At 65.0% G+C, this 14,742-nt stretch overlaps 1 protein-coding gene across 1 annotated transcript; it reads right to left on the bottom strand.

Moving 5' to 3' along the window:
- Nucleotides 1-5,476: 5,476 nt before the first annotated feature.
- CHLRE_05g230800v5 (uncharacterized protein) lies at nucleotides 5,477-14,722 on the bottom strand. The gene is made up of 13 exons (XM_043062128.1): nucleotides 14,489-14,722; nucleotides 14,215-14,293; nucleotides 13,425-14,098; nucleotides 12,699-13,098; nucleotides 12,113-12,436; nucleotides 11,578-11,832; nucleotides 9,874-11,370; nucleotides 9,312-9,438; nucleotides 8,891-9,026; nucleotides 8,391-8,574; nucleotides 7,580-7,867; nucleotides 6,992-7,261; nucleotides 5,477-6,489 (listed from the first exon to the last, which is right to left on the bottom strand). Exons 1-13 carry the CDS (start codon nucleotides 14,605-14,607, stop codon nucleotides 6,400-6,402), a joined length of 4,443 nt encoding a protein of 1,480 aa, XP_042924583.1. The 5' UTR covers nucleotides 14,608-14,722; the 3' UTR covers nucleotides 5,477-6,399.
- Between the last annotated feature and the right edge of the window lie 20 nt (nucleotides 14,723-14,742).

Raw genomic sequence — 14,742 nt, 5'->3', positions numbered from 1 at the left:
TTAAATGTGCTGAGTGAACACTCGGACCAGCTTGCATGAAAGCCCATGTAGGATAATGCCGAGGACTTGTGAGTTAAGAAAGTACATGAGGTCTCTGCGTTGTGCACAGTTTTCTCTGGGAGGTGCGTGCAGCAGTGTTGCAGTGATACAAACGCGATGCCAGTAGACGCAGTACAGAGTTTCCTTGGCTGCTGCTCGGACATGGGCCGTGCATGGACTGATGGACCGCCGCAATTGTTGCTGCCTGGTTGGCCGCAGCGAGTGTGCAGTCGTATGGATAAGGGTGTGGGTCTGAGCTGTCTTGGGCCTCGCGCCGGCCTCACCTTCCACCTGAAGGGGCTTGGTCTGAGTCTACAGGCTTTCCCTGGATTGACATATGCATTACAAGCCACTGGGGATGCAGTGCTGGTAAAACGGTGTCTCAGGCTGGAATTACATGTACGGTTTGCTCATCCCCCATGCTCTACTTGGGGCGGTACCCCCACGATACAGGACACCGTACAGCGCTGCAGCCTCAGCCTCATGAGAGCCGGGTAGCGGCAACCTGTCGCACAGAGTCCCAGACGTATACTTCAGCTGGAGCCCTAGGACGCGCTTGGCTCTCGCCGTTCGAGGGTGCTCGGGCTTCCTGACGAGGCTGCATGGGGAGCGCTGCACCGCTGGACACGGGCAGCAAATACGTGGCTCGCCTAAAGCATCTCGCTACCCTACTGACTATTTACTAGCGAACGTTTACAATGTGATACTCCATAACTCTCCATAGAGCCTACGCGTGCAGCGCGTGCGAGTCAGCTTTTGGTTTCGCGCAAGCGCAACCTTGTTTCACCAACACCGCTTTAGAGCTTCTGCTACAGAACCAGGCGCCACTACTGCCCTGCACAATCAACGGCCACTTTACGCCGCGCGCATTTCTGCTTTGCGCACGCGAACCTAGGGCTTTTGCATATTTCCGACACCGCTCGCAAGAACGCGGCTGTGCCCAGCTCTGCGCAGCACGCAGCTTTGTGCTCCTGCTCTAGTGAGGCGCCAGCAGCGTGCGAGCTGCGGAGGAGCGGCCTGCGTGAGAGTCCGGCGCGTGCGTGATGCCATGCTTGACGCGTCCGTGTCCCTGGGGACGTTGACCACGCCCTCAGCCCTTCAAAGGACTATATCTGGAGCCAGCAGCGTGCAACTGAGTAAGTGGCACAGCGTAGCGTGCGGCTATGACTCTGTCAGCGCTATCCGCAGGACCGCAAGCTGGCCGCGTGCGTGTCCACCTGTTTGCTGCGTCCCTGCGTGTTCCCCACCCGCCCCGAGCCCACGCGCGCCTCCCCCGCGCTCCCCCGCGCTTGCCCTGTGTAGCTGGGTCCTGTGCGGCCTCGTGAGGGTGTATTCTGTGCGGTCTGCGCTCCGTTCGAGCCCATGGCGATGCATCCGCACTAGTGGTATAGTGGTAGCATAGGTCCTTGCCAAATTAGGATTGAGCTCACCGCTCTATCCAGCTTGTACGGACCAGACCCGAGTTCGATTCTCGGCTAGTGCATCCTCCGGTCCTGTGGTCTAGTGGTTAGGACAGCAGACTCTGAATCTGCTAACCTGAGTTCAAGTCTCAGCAGGACCTTCCAGCGTGTGCAGTGCACCGCGGACCTTCTGGGGTCGTAGCTCAAATGGTAGAGCGCCCGCTTAGCATGTGGCTGAGCGCCCGACACAATGTGCGGGAGGTAGGGGGATCGATGCCCTCCGACTCCAAGACCTTTTGCCGCGCATGATGAATGTGCAGGGTGGCGGGCAGCGGGGCTGGGCGGCGGGAGGGTTGTGACGGCGCGGGTACAGGCGGCAAGCGGAGGTGCTGGGGGGGGGGGGGGCAGGCGTATGGGAGCTAAAGCTGCGTACGCAAGTGTGCACATGGGCAGCTTAACACAAGGCGCGGGTCCTAGGCAGGGCTGCTGCGGGGTGGTATTTCACGCAATGCACACACGAATAGTGCATTTGGAAGCGGGCACGTGTGAGGAGCAGTGGTACGCACAATTTGTAGTGGAATGGGGGTGGGCGTGGAATGCGCAGCAGCATTCGAGAGAAGTGACGGCGCCGGATGGAGCTGTCACGGGCTCATGCATGGTTCTGTGTGCAATGCGAGCCAGCAGGCATTCGGCCGGAGGGTGGAGTGGCCTGGGTGGGGTAGCAGCGCGGTTTGCTGCTCATTGCCAACACCTCCAGGAGGCATTGGCAGGCGCGGGCAACATGGGTACAAGCGTGATTCAATTGGTTTGCTGTCTACTTGACGCATATGGTAAGCTTGAACTGCTGCAAGGGCTGCAGGCCTTGTGGCTCGGAGCAATGGTTGTCAAGGACAGTAGGTATGGCCAGAAGGGCAGCAGGTGGAGGGCACATGGGTTTGTGTGAGCTTCTGTGCACGGGCAGGGCCCGGACTTTGTTGTGCTGTTGCCTGGTCGCAAGTAAGTATTGTGTGGCAATGATTGTGAAATGACCCGGTGTTTTTGAACACCATCAAGGGAAGTGTTGCTGGGGCCTTGGGGTTAAATGTGCTGAGTGAACACTCGGACCAGCTTGCATGAAAGCCCATGTAGGATAATGCCGAGGACTTGTGAGTTAAGAAAGTACATGAGGTCTCTGCGTTGTGCACAGTTTTCTCTGGGAGGTGCGTGCAGCAGTGTTGCAGTGATACAAACGCGATGCCAGTAGACGCAGTACAGAGTTTCCTTGGCTGCTGCTCGGACATGGGCCGTGCATGGACTGATGGACCGCCGCAATTGTTGCTGCCTGGTTGGCCGCAGCGAGTGTGCAGTCGTATGGATAAGGGTGTGGGTCTGAGCTGTCTTGGGCCTCGCGCCGGCCTCACCTTCCACCTGAAGGGGCTTGGTCTGAGTCTACAGGCTTTCCCTGGATTGACATATGCATTACAAGCCACTGGGGATGCAGTGCTGGTAAAACGGTGTCTCAGGCTGGAATTACATGTACGGTTTGCTCATCCCCCATGCTCTACTTGGGGCGGTACCCCCACGATACAGGACACCGTACAGCGCTGCAGCCTCAGCCTCATGAGAGCCGGGTAGCGGCAACCTGTCGCACAGAGTCCCAGACGTATACTTCAGCTGGAGCCCTAGGACGCGCTTGGCTCTCGCCGTTCGAGGGTGCTCGGGCTTCCTGACGAGGCTGCATGGGGAGCGCTGCACCGCTGGACACGGGCAGCAAATACGTGGCTCGCCTAAAGCATCTCGCTACCCTACTGACTATTTACTAGCGAACGCTTACAATGTGATACTCCATAACTCTCCATAGAGCCTACGCGTGCAGCGCGTGCGAGTCAGCTTTTGGTTTCGCGCAAGCGCAACCTTGTTTCACCAACACCGCTTTAGAGCTTCTGCTACAGAACCAGGCGCCACTACTGCCCTGCACAATCAACGGCCACTTTACGCCGCGCGCATTTCTGCTTTGCGCACGCGAACCTAGGGCTTTTGCATATTTCCGACACCGCTCGCAAGAACGCGGCTGTGCCCAGCTCTGCGCAGCACGCAGCTTTGTGCTCCTGCTCTAGTGAGGCGCCAGCAGCGTGCGAGCTGCGGAGGAGCGGCCTGCGTGAGAGTCCGGCGCGTGCGTGATGCCATGCTTGACGCGTCCGTGTCCCTGGGGACGTTGACCACGCCCTCAGCCCTTCAAAGGACTATATCTGGAGCCAGCAGCGTGCAACTGAGTAAGTGGCACAGCGTAGCGTGCGGCTATGACTCTGTCAGCGCTATCCGCAGGACCGCAAGCTGGCCGCGTGCGTGTCCACCTGTTTGCTGCGTCCCTGCGTGTTCCCCACCCGCCCCGAGCCCACGCGCGCCTCCCCCGCGCTCCCCCGCGCTTGCCCTGTGTAGCTGGGTCCTGTGCGGCCTCGTGAGGGTGTATTCTGTGCGGTCTGCGCTCCGTTCGAGCCCATGGCGATGCATCCGCACTAGTGGTATAGTGGTAGCATAGGTCCTTGCCAACTTAGGATTGAGCTCACCGCTCTATCCAGCTTGTACGGACCAGACCCGAGTTCGATTCTCGGCTAGTGCATCCTGTGGTCCTGTGGTCTAGTGGTTAGGACAGCAGACTCTGAATCTGCTAACCTGAGTTCAAGTCTCAGCAGGACCTTCCAGCGTGTGCAGTGCACCGCGGACCTTCTGGGGTCGTAGCTCAAATGGTAGAGCGCCCGCTTAGCATGTGGCTGAGCGCCCGACACAATGTGCGGGAGGTAGGGGGATCGATGCCCTCCGACTCCAAGACCTTTTGCCGCGCATGCTGAATGTGCAGGGTGGCGGGCGGCGGGGCTGGGCGGCGGGAGAATGTGCGGGCGCAACTTCAAGACAAGGTGTCACGGTGATGGCAGGACCCATGATGGCAGCGCATGTAAGGGGGCTGGCAAAGGCGTGGGCGGCAGTGGAAGACACGCTGGGGGCAGGCCTACTGCAGGTACAGGTGTGTGTGCAGATGTGCAATTTCTTGAACGGGTCGTGGAGCCAGGGGCGCGCTGCTGTGGGTGGTGAGGCACGCTATGCACATATGGCGGATGTTACATTGAGCCGTTGGTAGTCGTGGAGCATGTACCACAGCGTGTTGCTTAGGGTGACTGGAGCTGCGGCCCCAGGGGAATGCGTGGGGCGAGGTAGCTGCCCCCGGCAGTCAGCCTAATGAGAGGGGTGTGATGCTGTCATTTCTGCCCGTGCCCGTGCAGGTTTGTGGTTGCGTGGTCGCAAGTCGGGAATGCATGCTGATGGATGGGCTTCCCGCTGCTCCACCCATAATCTATTTCATACTGTAGTTGTGTGGCAGGGCAAATTGAGTGCCGAGGATGGATGCAGAGTTGCGCATTCATGTATGTCACTGTGTCTGTATGGCGACGCGTGCATGTGTGACTGCCAGCATAGCAGGTGGCAGGAGGCCGTGGAGCGCAGGACGCAAGTGAGGCTGCAGCCGCAGTATCCTGTCGTGCAATCAGCAATTGAGCGGGCTGAGAAGGAGCCTGCAAGTTCGTGCTGTCACCCCGTCACTATGTATGTCCGGTGTTTCTAAACACCGCCAAACCAAAGGGTTGTGGGGCACACGGGGGCTTGTTCAGTCATATTGACAGACGCCGGGTGGCCTACCGCAGGTGGTGTGCAGTACTGACAATGCTGCTTAACGGTGTCAGCGTACATTGGAATCTACGGTTGAAGGATGCAGCATACTAAGACCAGAGCAGCCTTCCCAGCTTGGCTGGGCGCAGTGGATGCACAGCCGTGTTGATGAATGCTCGCGTACCCTTCAACGCGACTGTGATGCCGCTTGTAAAAGCCCTTCTTAACCGCTGCCGACAAAGACCGCACAGGGAATGAAAAGCTGATAGAGTGCAAACTTCCAGGGATGGGCGCTTGTCCCAAGCCGTTCGAGGGGTGCCCGGCGTATTACGAGGCTGTGCCGCTGGACACGGGCAGCAAGCGAATACGTGGCTCGCCTAAGCAGCTCGCTACCCTACTGACCAATAAACTTACAATGTGATACTCCATAGAGCCTACGCGTGCAGCGCGTGCGAGTCAGCTTTTGGTTTCGCGCATGCGCAACCTTGTTTCACCGACCAGTCCCTGACACCTCTTTAAAACTTCTGCTACAGAACCAGGCGTCACTACTGCCCTGCACAACCAACGGCCACTTTACGCCGCGCGCATTTCTGCTTTGCGCATGCGAACCTAGGGCTTTTGCATATTTCCGACACCGCTCGCAAGAACGCGGCTGTGCCCAGCTCTGCGCAGCACGCAGCTTTGTGCTCCTGCTCTAGTGAGGCGCCAGCAGCGTGCGAGCTGCGGAGGAGCGGCCTGCGTGAGAGTCCGGCGCGTGCGTGATGCCATGCTTGACGCGTCCGTGTCCCTGGGGACGTTGACCACGCCCTCAGCCCTTCAAAGGACTATATCTGGAGCCAGCAGCGTGCAACTGAGTAAGTGGCACAGCGTAGCGTGCGGCTATGACTCTGTCAGCGCTATCCGCAGGACCGCAAGCTGGCCGCGTGCGTGTCCACCTGTTTGCTGCGTCCCTGCGTGTCCCCCACCCGCCCCGAGCCCACGCGCGCCTCCCCCGCGCTCCCCCGCGCTTGCCCTGTGTAGCTGGGTCCTGTGCGGCCTCGTGAGGGTGTATTCTGTGCGGTCTGCGCTCCGTTCGAGCCCATGGCGATGCATCCGCACTAGTGGTATAGTGGTAGCATAGGTCCTTGCCAACTTAGGATTGAGCTCACCGCTCTATCCAGCTTGTACGGACCAGACCCGAGTTCGATTCTCGGCTAGTGCATCCTGTGGTCCTGTGGTCTAGTGGTTAGGACAGCAGACTCTGAATCTGCTAACCTGAGTTCAAGTCTCAGCAGGACCTTCCAGCGTGTGCAGTGCACCGCGGACCTTCTGGGGTCGTAGCTCAAATGGTAGAGCGCCCGCTTAGCATGTGGCTGAGCGCCCGACACAATGTGCGGGAGGTAGGGGGATCGATGCCCTCCGACTCCAAGACCTTTTGCCGCGCATGCTGAATGTGCAGGGCTGGGCGGCGGGCGGTGGGGCTGGGTGTTGGGAGGGTTGTGACGGTGCGGGTGTATGCGACAAGCGGAGATGTGCTGGGGGCAGGCGTACGGGAGCTAAAGCTGCGTACGCACGTGTGCGGTGCTCGACAGGGATCATTGCCGAGTGCTGTGGACGGTGCGGCGCACAATGCACGGGAGCTAAAGCTGCGTACGCACGTGTGCGGTGAAAGCAGGGGTGGGTGCGTGATGAACTGGCAAGCGCAATCAAAGTGGTATGGAACGCCCTTCAACGTACAAAGCGCCACGTTTCTCCACATGGCATGTGGGGATAGCGAAAAGCTGGCATGGGGCGAGGCGGAGGCGAGGCGGAGGCAGCGCGGCTGGCTGGCGGCTGGGGGGGGCGGGGGCGCGGAATGCCTGGCGCACGGTCGCAGGGCACCTGCACGTGCCACACCCTTCTACACCTCCCTTCCTCAAAGGCCCCACACTCACCTGCTTCAGCGCAGCCACCAGGCTGGCGCCGCTCGCCCCTGCCTCGCTGCGCAGCCCTCCTCCACCCGCAGCCTCCAGGCCCGCCACGCCGCTGCTGCTGCCGCTACTGCCTCCACTGCCGCTGCTACCGCCGCCGCCGCTGCTGCTACAGCTGAGCAGGTTGAAGGTGGTGACGACCAGGTCGTAGCTCCAGGCCAGCTCAGAGGGCATGGGGCTGTAGCCCAGCCGATCCAGCACGGCCACGCGCAGCGTACCTGGTGCCACGTGCGTCTGGAGGGAGCGGGAAGAGAGAAGGGGGAAAGCGGGGGAGCAGGTGGTGGGAAGGAAGGAGGATTGGGTGAGGGAGGTGGGGGCGGTGTTGCGTGCTAAGCCCGGTGACGTGCTCGGGCGCACATGGGTGTCTATGGGCGCGGCAATGGCAGGCGATGGAACTGGAGGAGGGGTGGGCGTGCAGGGCACCCTTCCATGCACCCTTCCATGCGCCCTACCATGCATCCTTTCATGCTGACGTTCGACTGCATCCCCACTCGCCCATCCCACTCGCCCACCCGCATCTTTACTCGCCCACCCGCATACCCACTCGCCCACCCGTATCTGCTGCAGCCAGTGGTCGATGATCACGGGCGGCAGCACCACCAGGGTGGCGGCGGACAGGTAGGTGCGCGGCGCGGCCGCCGCCGCCAGCTGCGCCGCCAGGCCGCCGCCGCCGCCCACCCCGGCCGCTGCCGCCGCCAGGGCGGCAGGGGCGCCAGCAGGGGTAGTGTCGGCTGAAGTAGTGGCGGCACCGGGGGTGGCGGCGGGGGCGGGAGGGAAGGAGACTGCGAGAGGCGCCGCCGCGGCGCCCCCTTCCAACACGCCCAGCGCTGTCTGAAGCGCCTGCAGGTGGTTTGGAGGTGGGCAAGCGGCGGTCGCTTGTTTGGAGGTAGGTGGGTTCGGGAAGTAGCCACTTGCACAGTACCCGTCAACAATCATACCCCGCCCCACCAGCCACACCAGCACCACCACCCAACCCCACCCGCCACCACCGCCACCACCCGCGTCACCACCCGCCGCCGCACTCCTGCCCTGACGTTGCCAATTGTGTGCCATCTGTTGGGTTCTGGGAATCAGCTGCACCCTACGGGACTTTATTAACCTGCCTTGCCACTGTCCCATCGCACACCCGCCGCCCCACCTGCAGGTCCAGCTGCAGGCTGCCCAGGCAGCTCGCCGCACGCCACGTGTGCCGCTCAGCCGCCGAACCCGCCGCCGCCGCCCCGCCACCTCCCCCTCCTCCCCCTCCCCCGGCCGCACTCCGCCGCCGCCCGCCGCCCGCCTCGCTGCCGCCGCCGCCGCCACTTCTGCCGCCGCCGCCGCCGCCGCGACTCCTGGCCCGACCTCCGCTTGCTCGCGCCCCCGCCTCCCCCTCCGCCTGCCCTCCTGCATGCTGCTGCTGGTGCTGCTGCTGCTGCTCTGCCAGGCTCTTCAGCTCCAGCGGCCGCAGCAGGTGCTCGTAGCCGGCGCAGTCGAAGCGAAGCCGGCCGGGCAGCGCCGCGCCGGGGCCGGCGGCGTCCAGCGCGGCGGGCGGCAGGGCTGCTAGCCAGCTGCGGAGGGCGGTGTGGAGGGGCGGTGTGGAGGGGCGGTGTGCAGGGGCGGTGTGGAGGGGCGGTGTGCAGGTTGCAAGGGGTGAATGAGCTCGCAGCTGGCGATGTGCAGGTGTGAAGTACGGTGTATGGACTCCAAAGAAAGGAGCAGAGCGCGGTGGAGGCAGCGGCGGCATTGGCGGCATGGCTCAGGCTGAGCGGGGACGCGTGCTGGTGCGTGCTCTGGTGCTTATGTGCTATGACTAACGTGTTGTGCGACTACGGCGCTGCTCTGACGTCGCGGCGGCGGCGGCGGCGGCGGCGGCGGCGCGCTCACCGCAGCACGGGCCGGAAGTCGGGCTGCAGCGCGCCGCGCTGTGCGGCGGCGGCGCAGGCGGCGGCGGTGGCGGCGGGCAGGGTGGCGGCGAAGAAGGCGACGTTGTCGGGTCGGCCGCCGAGCGGCACCTCCTCACCTGCGTGTGTTGGTGCGTGTGAGCACGTGTGGTGCGAGCGTGTGGGTATGGAGGCAGCAAGCGGGTGGGGCGTTGCGTGTGGCACGTGCATATAGCTTGAAAGCGGCCGGGGCCGGCTGGCAGGGTCCGGCTGGCCCAAGAATTCTCAACGCGCAGAGGTTTGCGAAGGCGAGCCCCCGGTGTGTTTCTACACCATATCAAATCACGGCTGGTTTTGGGCGAATTACTCTTACGCTTTACTGCTTTTGCTTGCATATTTCAAAGCTCAGCGGCTCGCTGGCTCACCCTTGCGCACGTATCCGGGCGCGTTGTTAAACTGCGCGCCGGGCCGGAAGCCCTCCCGCCGGGCGGCGCAGGACGCCAGGTGCGGCAGTGGGTGCATGTGGCAGAACCAGGCCGCCGCAGCCGACACCTGGGGGCGTGAGGGGCAGGGGGCAGGGGGCGTGAAGGGGACAAGAGGGTGTGCGGGGCAGGGGGCGTGAGGGGCAGGGGGCAGAGGGCGTGAGGAGGACAGGGTGGAGGGCAGAGGCGGGGTGCAGTGGTAGGGGAGGGACGGGCAGGAGCCAGGAGGAGGGAGAGAAGGAAGGGTTACACTCATGGTTATCTAATGATGTGAAGGCGTAGGAGGGGGGCGGCAGGTCTGGGCACAGGCCAGTGAAAGAGCAGGGCTGGCAATGGGGGCCGACGAGGGGTTTGGACAGGATACGTGGGGCAGGCTGGCGAGGAAGAGAGGCCAGCCATTGGTGGTCCCGCTCTTAGCAATGCGCGGCGGGGGCGCATACTTCTCGTGGGTTCCAAAACCAATGCAAAGCTCAGCGCTATGCAGTTGCAGGCGGCGCGGTCTTACCGTGTTGCCATCAGGCAGCCTGCGCCAGGCGCGGCACTGCTCGCATTGCACATACAGCGCCTCCTCGCCCTCCGAGCTGATGCCGCCACTGCCCGGCTCCCCGGGCCCCACCCCGCCGTCGCCGTCGCCACCGCCGCCAGGGCCCTCGTCCGCGTCGGCGCTGCTGCTGCGCCGGCGCTTGCGGCCCGTGCCTCTCCCGGCAGATCTGGAACCGCTGCGGGCAGCGCCGCCGCCAGCGCCCCTGCCGCCGCCTCTGCCGCGACCCCGCCCGCGCGGCGACGCCGCCGCCGCCGCCGCTGCTGCTACTCCTGCTGAGCCCCGCTTGGAACCGGCGCCGCGCTTGCGCGCGGAACCGCCAACATCAAAGTCGCTGTCGCTGCTGTGGTCGAAATCATCCGACGTCGTGCCATCATCCGCATCATCGCTGTCGTTATCGCTAGTGCTCGGGGAATCAAGCGGCGTGTCTTCATCCGAAGACTGGCCACGCCGTCGCCGGCGACGCTTCTGCTGCTGTGGCGGCGTCTTGCACCCCGCCGCACCACTCCGCCCCCCGGCCCCCCGGCCTCCGCGGCCCGCAGACCAACCGCCCAGGCCCACACCCTGCACCGAGCCCGCCGCCACCGCCTCCGCATCGTCCGCCCGTGCGGCTCCAACCGATGCAGCTGGCGCCGCGGCCCCTGCAAGCACGCGCCGCTGCATCCGCCGCGTGGGGGAGGCTGCCGCCGCTTGCGGAGGCGCTACTGCCGCCACTGCCACCGCGGCTGCTACTGCCGCTGCGCGGCCCCGTACACCAGCCTCCTCCTGCTCCTCATCAGCAAAGCGCAGTCGCTTGCGCGGTGGCGCCGCCCCCGCCGCCGTTGGCTCCACACCCGCCGGCTGTAGCTGCTGCTGCTGCGCCGGCTGCTGCTGTTGTTGCTGCTGCTGCTGCTGCTGCTGCTGCTGGTGCTGGTGCTGCTGCATCCCACCCGGCTGTAGCACGCCTCCATTGACGGCACCACCAGCGCAGTGCAGGGCGTGCCCAGCCTCCGCCGCCGCCGCCACTGCCGCTTCCGCCCGGCTGCTGCCACCCCCTTCACTCCCCTGCTCTGCTGTCTTTGAGCCCAGAGCTGAGGATGCACCAATGGCATCTCCCTCGGCCACAGACGGCACGCCGGCGGTGCCACGCCTCGCCGCCGCTCCCGTCCCCGCTGCCGTGCCATCCTCTCCTGCCTCCAGCATCCCCAGCCATGGCGCTGTGCCGTTGACGAGACGCCGCGCCCATCCTGCATCTAGCCCATTCTCCTGCTTGCCCCCCGCTACTACCGCCGCGCCGGCTGCCGCCGGCGCCTGAGGCTGCTCCTCAAGCTTGACTGGTTGCAGCTGCGGCGGCAGCTGCTGCGGCGGGTCCGAGGGCGCCTGCGGGTGCGCTGCAGCGCCCGCGATGTGCTCCAGCTCTGGCACAGGCCGCGCAGCTGCCTCCGGCTCCGGCTTGAGCTCTACATCTCCACACCCGTCCATCTGCGGCACAAACGCGCGCCGCGTTGTTGCTCCCACGGCTGCGGCCGTAGCTGCTGCCACTGTTTGCGGCCCATTAATGTTCACGCCCTGTTCTTGCCGGGCCGACGGGGCGCGCGGCAGCAGCGGGAGCGGAGACGCACTGCCCACCGCCGCCGCTGCCACAGCCGCCGCGGCAGCGGCTGCCGCCGCGCCCCGCCGCGTACGCACCCGCGGCGAAGCCGCGCCTGGTGTAGCCGCACCGCCGCTGCCCGCCCCACCAAACGCCGCGGGCCCATGCACCGCTGCCGCCGCCGCTGCCGCGCCGACGACCGCCAGCTCTGCCCCGGGCGGAAGTGTGTAGAAGCCCACCCGCCGGCCCTCGCGGCTGCGCACCCACTCCACCGCGGCGCCCGGCGGCGGCGTGGGCAGCTGTCCTAGGGTTTTGAGTACCAGCGACAGCGCAGTCACGGTCTTGCCCAGGCCCTGCGTGGCACACGTTTCGCGAGGCGGGAAGAGCCGCTTTGGTTAGGAGTAAATGGTAAGCTCATGCCCACAAGTTGAAGAGGTGGAGCTGAGACGCCAATGAGCGGCCGTGTAACCCTTGCTGCGCGTATGCGAGGCGTGTGTACACGAATGCACCACTCCCACAAGCCCACATATGCCCCCACACACCCACACATATGCCAACACAACGTCACGAGTGAACACACACACACACACACACACACGCACACACACACACACACACACAAGCAACACGCACCGGCTCATCGCAGAAGAAGCCGCCCCGCACCGGCGGCACGGGGGCGGGCGCCGCCGTGTGCAGCTGCCCGCTGTGCACGTCCGCCCACAGCACCCAGCCCCCCGGGCGGCTGACCAGGCGAAGCAACGTGGGGTTGACGTCGGCGTCGCCGTCGCCGTCTGCCTCATCCGCGGTGACGCCGTCTGTGTCGAATTCATCCAGCAGCGCATCGGCCGCAGCTTCCGTGGCGGCGCACCGGCGGCGTAGCTGGTGGCGGCGAAGCTGGCGGCGGCGGCGGGCGGCGGGGCCGCGCTCGCGGGAGAGCATCCAGGCGATGGCGGCTCGCTGTGGTGCATGGGGTTGCGGGGGTTGCGGGGGTTGCGGGGGTTGCGGGGGTTGCGGGGGTTGCAGGTGCAAGTGCAGGTGCAGGTGATGGAGGGCTGAGTGCCGAAGCGGCAACACAGTAATACCCTTGCCGGCTCCCATCCCCATCTCCATCCCCATCTCCATCCCCATCTCCATCCCCATTCGGCATCCCCATCCCCATCCCCATCCCCTTCCCCTTCCCCTCCTCCCTCCCCCTCCCCCTCCCCTCCGCCGCGCCCACCTGGTGCGGGAACAGCGTCAGCCGCACGCCCGGCACCGCCTCCTCCGCCGCGCCCGCCAGCGCCCCACACACCGCCCGCAGCCGCGCCAGGTCCAGCGGCGCCAGCCGGTTCAGCACACAGCCCGTCAGCAGGTCGGGCGGCAGCGCCAGCAGCAGGCGCGGGTCGCGGCCATCTACCCGGGGCTCGTCACAGGGGCTTTCGTGGGCGTCCCCAGGGGACGGGTCGGAGGCTGTTGCTGGGCCCTGGGCCAGGGCCAGGGCGGGAGCTGGTGCCGCTGGCGCCCGCCGCGCCTGGGCTTCTGCCGCCGCCTCAGCCGCCGCCGCGGAGGCCGCTGCCGCGGAGGCCGCCGCGGCGGAGGCTGCTGTGATGCTGGGCAGCTCGCGGAAGCAGGAGATGAGGCTGGGGGAGCAGGTGGAGGGGAGCAGGAGCAGGTGGAGGGGAGCAGGAGCAGGTGGAGGGGAGCAGGTGGAGGGGGAGCAGGAGCAGGTGGAGGGGAGCAGGTGGAGGGGAGCAGGTGGAGGGACAGGCCGGGCGCAGGTCAGTGCGGAACCAGTTAGAAGCGGGATACTGTGCGGAGGGTACGTGGCAGTGCCCACATGGCCAGCTCGCAGGGTAAAAGGCACCATGCCTCTTCAAACACCCTGTCGTGACCCAACCCCTGACGCAATACGCAATACACAATGCACACGCGACTCGCCACGCCCACAAGCCACCCTCGCGCCCACCTGTACTTGTCTCGGTCTCCGCCCTCTGGCTGCTCCTCCAGCAAGTCCCTCACTGCCTGCCTCAAGCCGGCAACACTGCACAGCGGCCCCTCCTCGTCCTCCTCCTCTACGTCGTCCTCCTCCTCCACCTCCTCCTCCAAGTCCTCCTCCGCCGCCGCCGCCACGGCGCCATCCCGCTCCTGCCCCTCTTGCCCCTCCCTTCCCTTCTGCCCCTCTGCCTCCGCCTCCGTCACGCCCTTGCGACCTGCAGCTGCAGCGCCCCGCCGCCGTCGCCGCCGCCGCCGCCGCTGCTCCAGTGGCAGTATCGCGCCCAGCAGCTTAAGCGCCGCGGCCTTATCCCGCAGTAGCCAGCCGGGGGCGTGGTGGGAGTCGACGCCCCACAGGCTGCGCGGCAGCGCCAGGCGCAGCTCCAGCAAGGCCAGCCCCGGCGGCAGTAGCTGCAGCACCGGCTGTAGCAGTGCCTGGGTAGCAGCGGCTTCGGCAGTAGCTGCTGCGTGTGCAGCGCTGTCCTGCAGCTTTGCGGCTGTGGTGACGGCGGTGGCGGTGGTGGTGCGGGGCCCGGAGGGCTCGCCAGCTGGGTCCGACGCCTGGTGCTGCTGCGACGGTGGCGGCGGCGGCGGCGCGTCCGTCCGCAGAAGCAGCTTCACCGAGAACCACACGCGCTTCACCGATGCCTACAGGTGCATAAGGCAAGTTGCAGTGTCCAGTTTCTTCCAGCGCCATCCGTGAGTGCCACCCGACAGCCCACGCGACCCACTTCCATGAACACGCCCAGCCGGCCAGCACCCACCAGGCGCGCTGCCGCCACCACCACCTCCTTGGAGCGGTCCCCATGTGGTGTGAGCTCAACACGATGCTCCCCGCCATGTCTGTGGGAGGGGTTTGAGGGGGGGGGGGTTGCGGGGTTGAGCAGGGCCTGGCCAGGTCCAGGGCCGGGTCCGCCGCCAGCAGCGGACTAGACACGCTCAGACCAGGGTCAACACTCTCCAGCCGACCGCTGAATTTCGCAGCGATGTGTGCACGCGAGCACAATTGAGGGCATCTTGCGCTGATATAAGACTTACTGAGACGCTGCAGCAGTCAAAACGCGCTTCTTGCCGTCCAGCTGCACGTCGTTGAGCGCCAGCCCTGACGCCACGCCTTCAAGCTTTACAAGAACATGCAGCGCTCCAAACGTCTCCATTATTCAAAGCGTTATACTGCACATTACGCGAACGCTCAGGAAGAAAGACTTGATACTATAATTTCTTTGTTCAGGTTAAGCAGGCACTGTCTGTAAGCTCGCATAATACAGGGTACCAGAAAACATATACATGCA

Source organism: Chlamydomonas reinhardtii, chromosome 5, assembly GCF_000002595.2.
Source record: "Chlamydomonas reinhardtii strain CC-503 cw92 mt+ chromosome 5, whole genome shotgun sequence".
In the NCBI taxonomy this organism is placed as follows: domain Eukaryota; kingdom Viridiplantae; phylum Chlorophyta; class Chlorophyceae; order Chlamydomonadales; family Chlamydomonadaceae; genus Chlamydomonas; species Chlamydomonas reinhardtii.
Note: the sequence above shows the minus strand (reverse complement) of the source record. Positions and strands in the feature narration are given on the sequence as shown.

Bases quoted from the DNA above. Each gene is read 5' to 3' on its own strand.
- CHLRE_05g230800v5 (XM_043062128.1), bottom strand. From the start codon at position 14,607: ATGGAGACGTTTGGAGCGCTGCATGTTCTTGTAAAGCTTGAAGGCGTG. The intron at 12,437-12,698 runs GTGGGCGCGGCG...CATGCACCACAG, and splicing joins TGACGCTGTTCCCGCACCAG to CGAGCCGCCATCGCCTGGAT. The intron at 7,868-8,390 runs GCGGGGGCGCGA...AACCACCTGCAG, and splicing joins GAGGGCAGGCGGAGGGGGAG to GCGCTTCAGACAGCGCTGGG.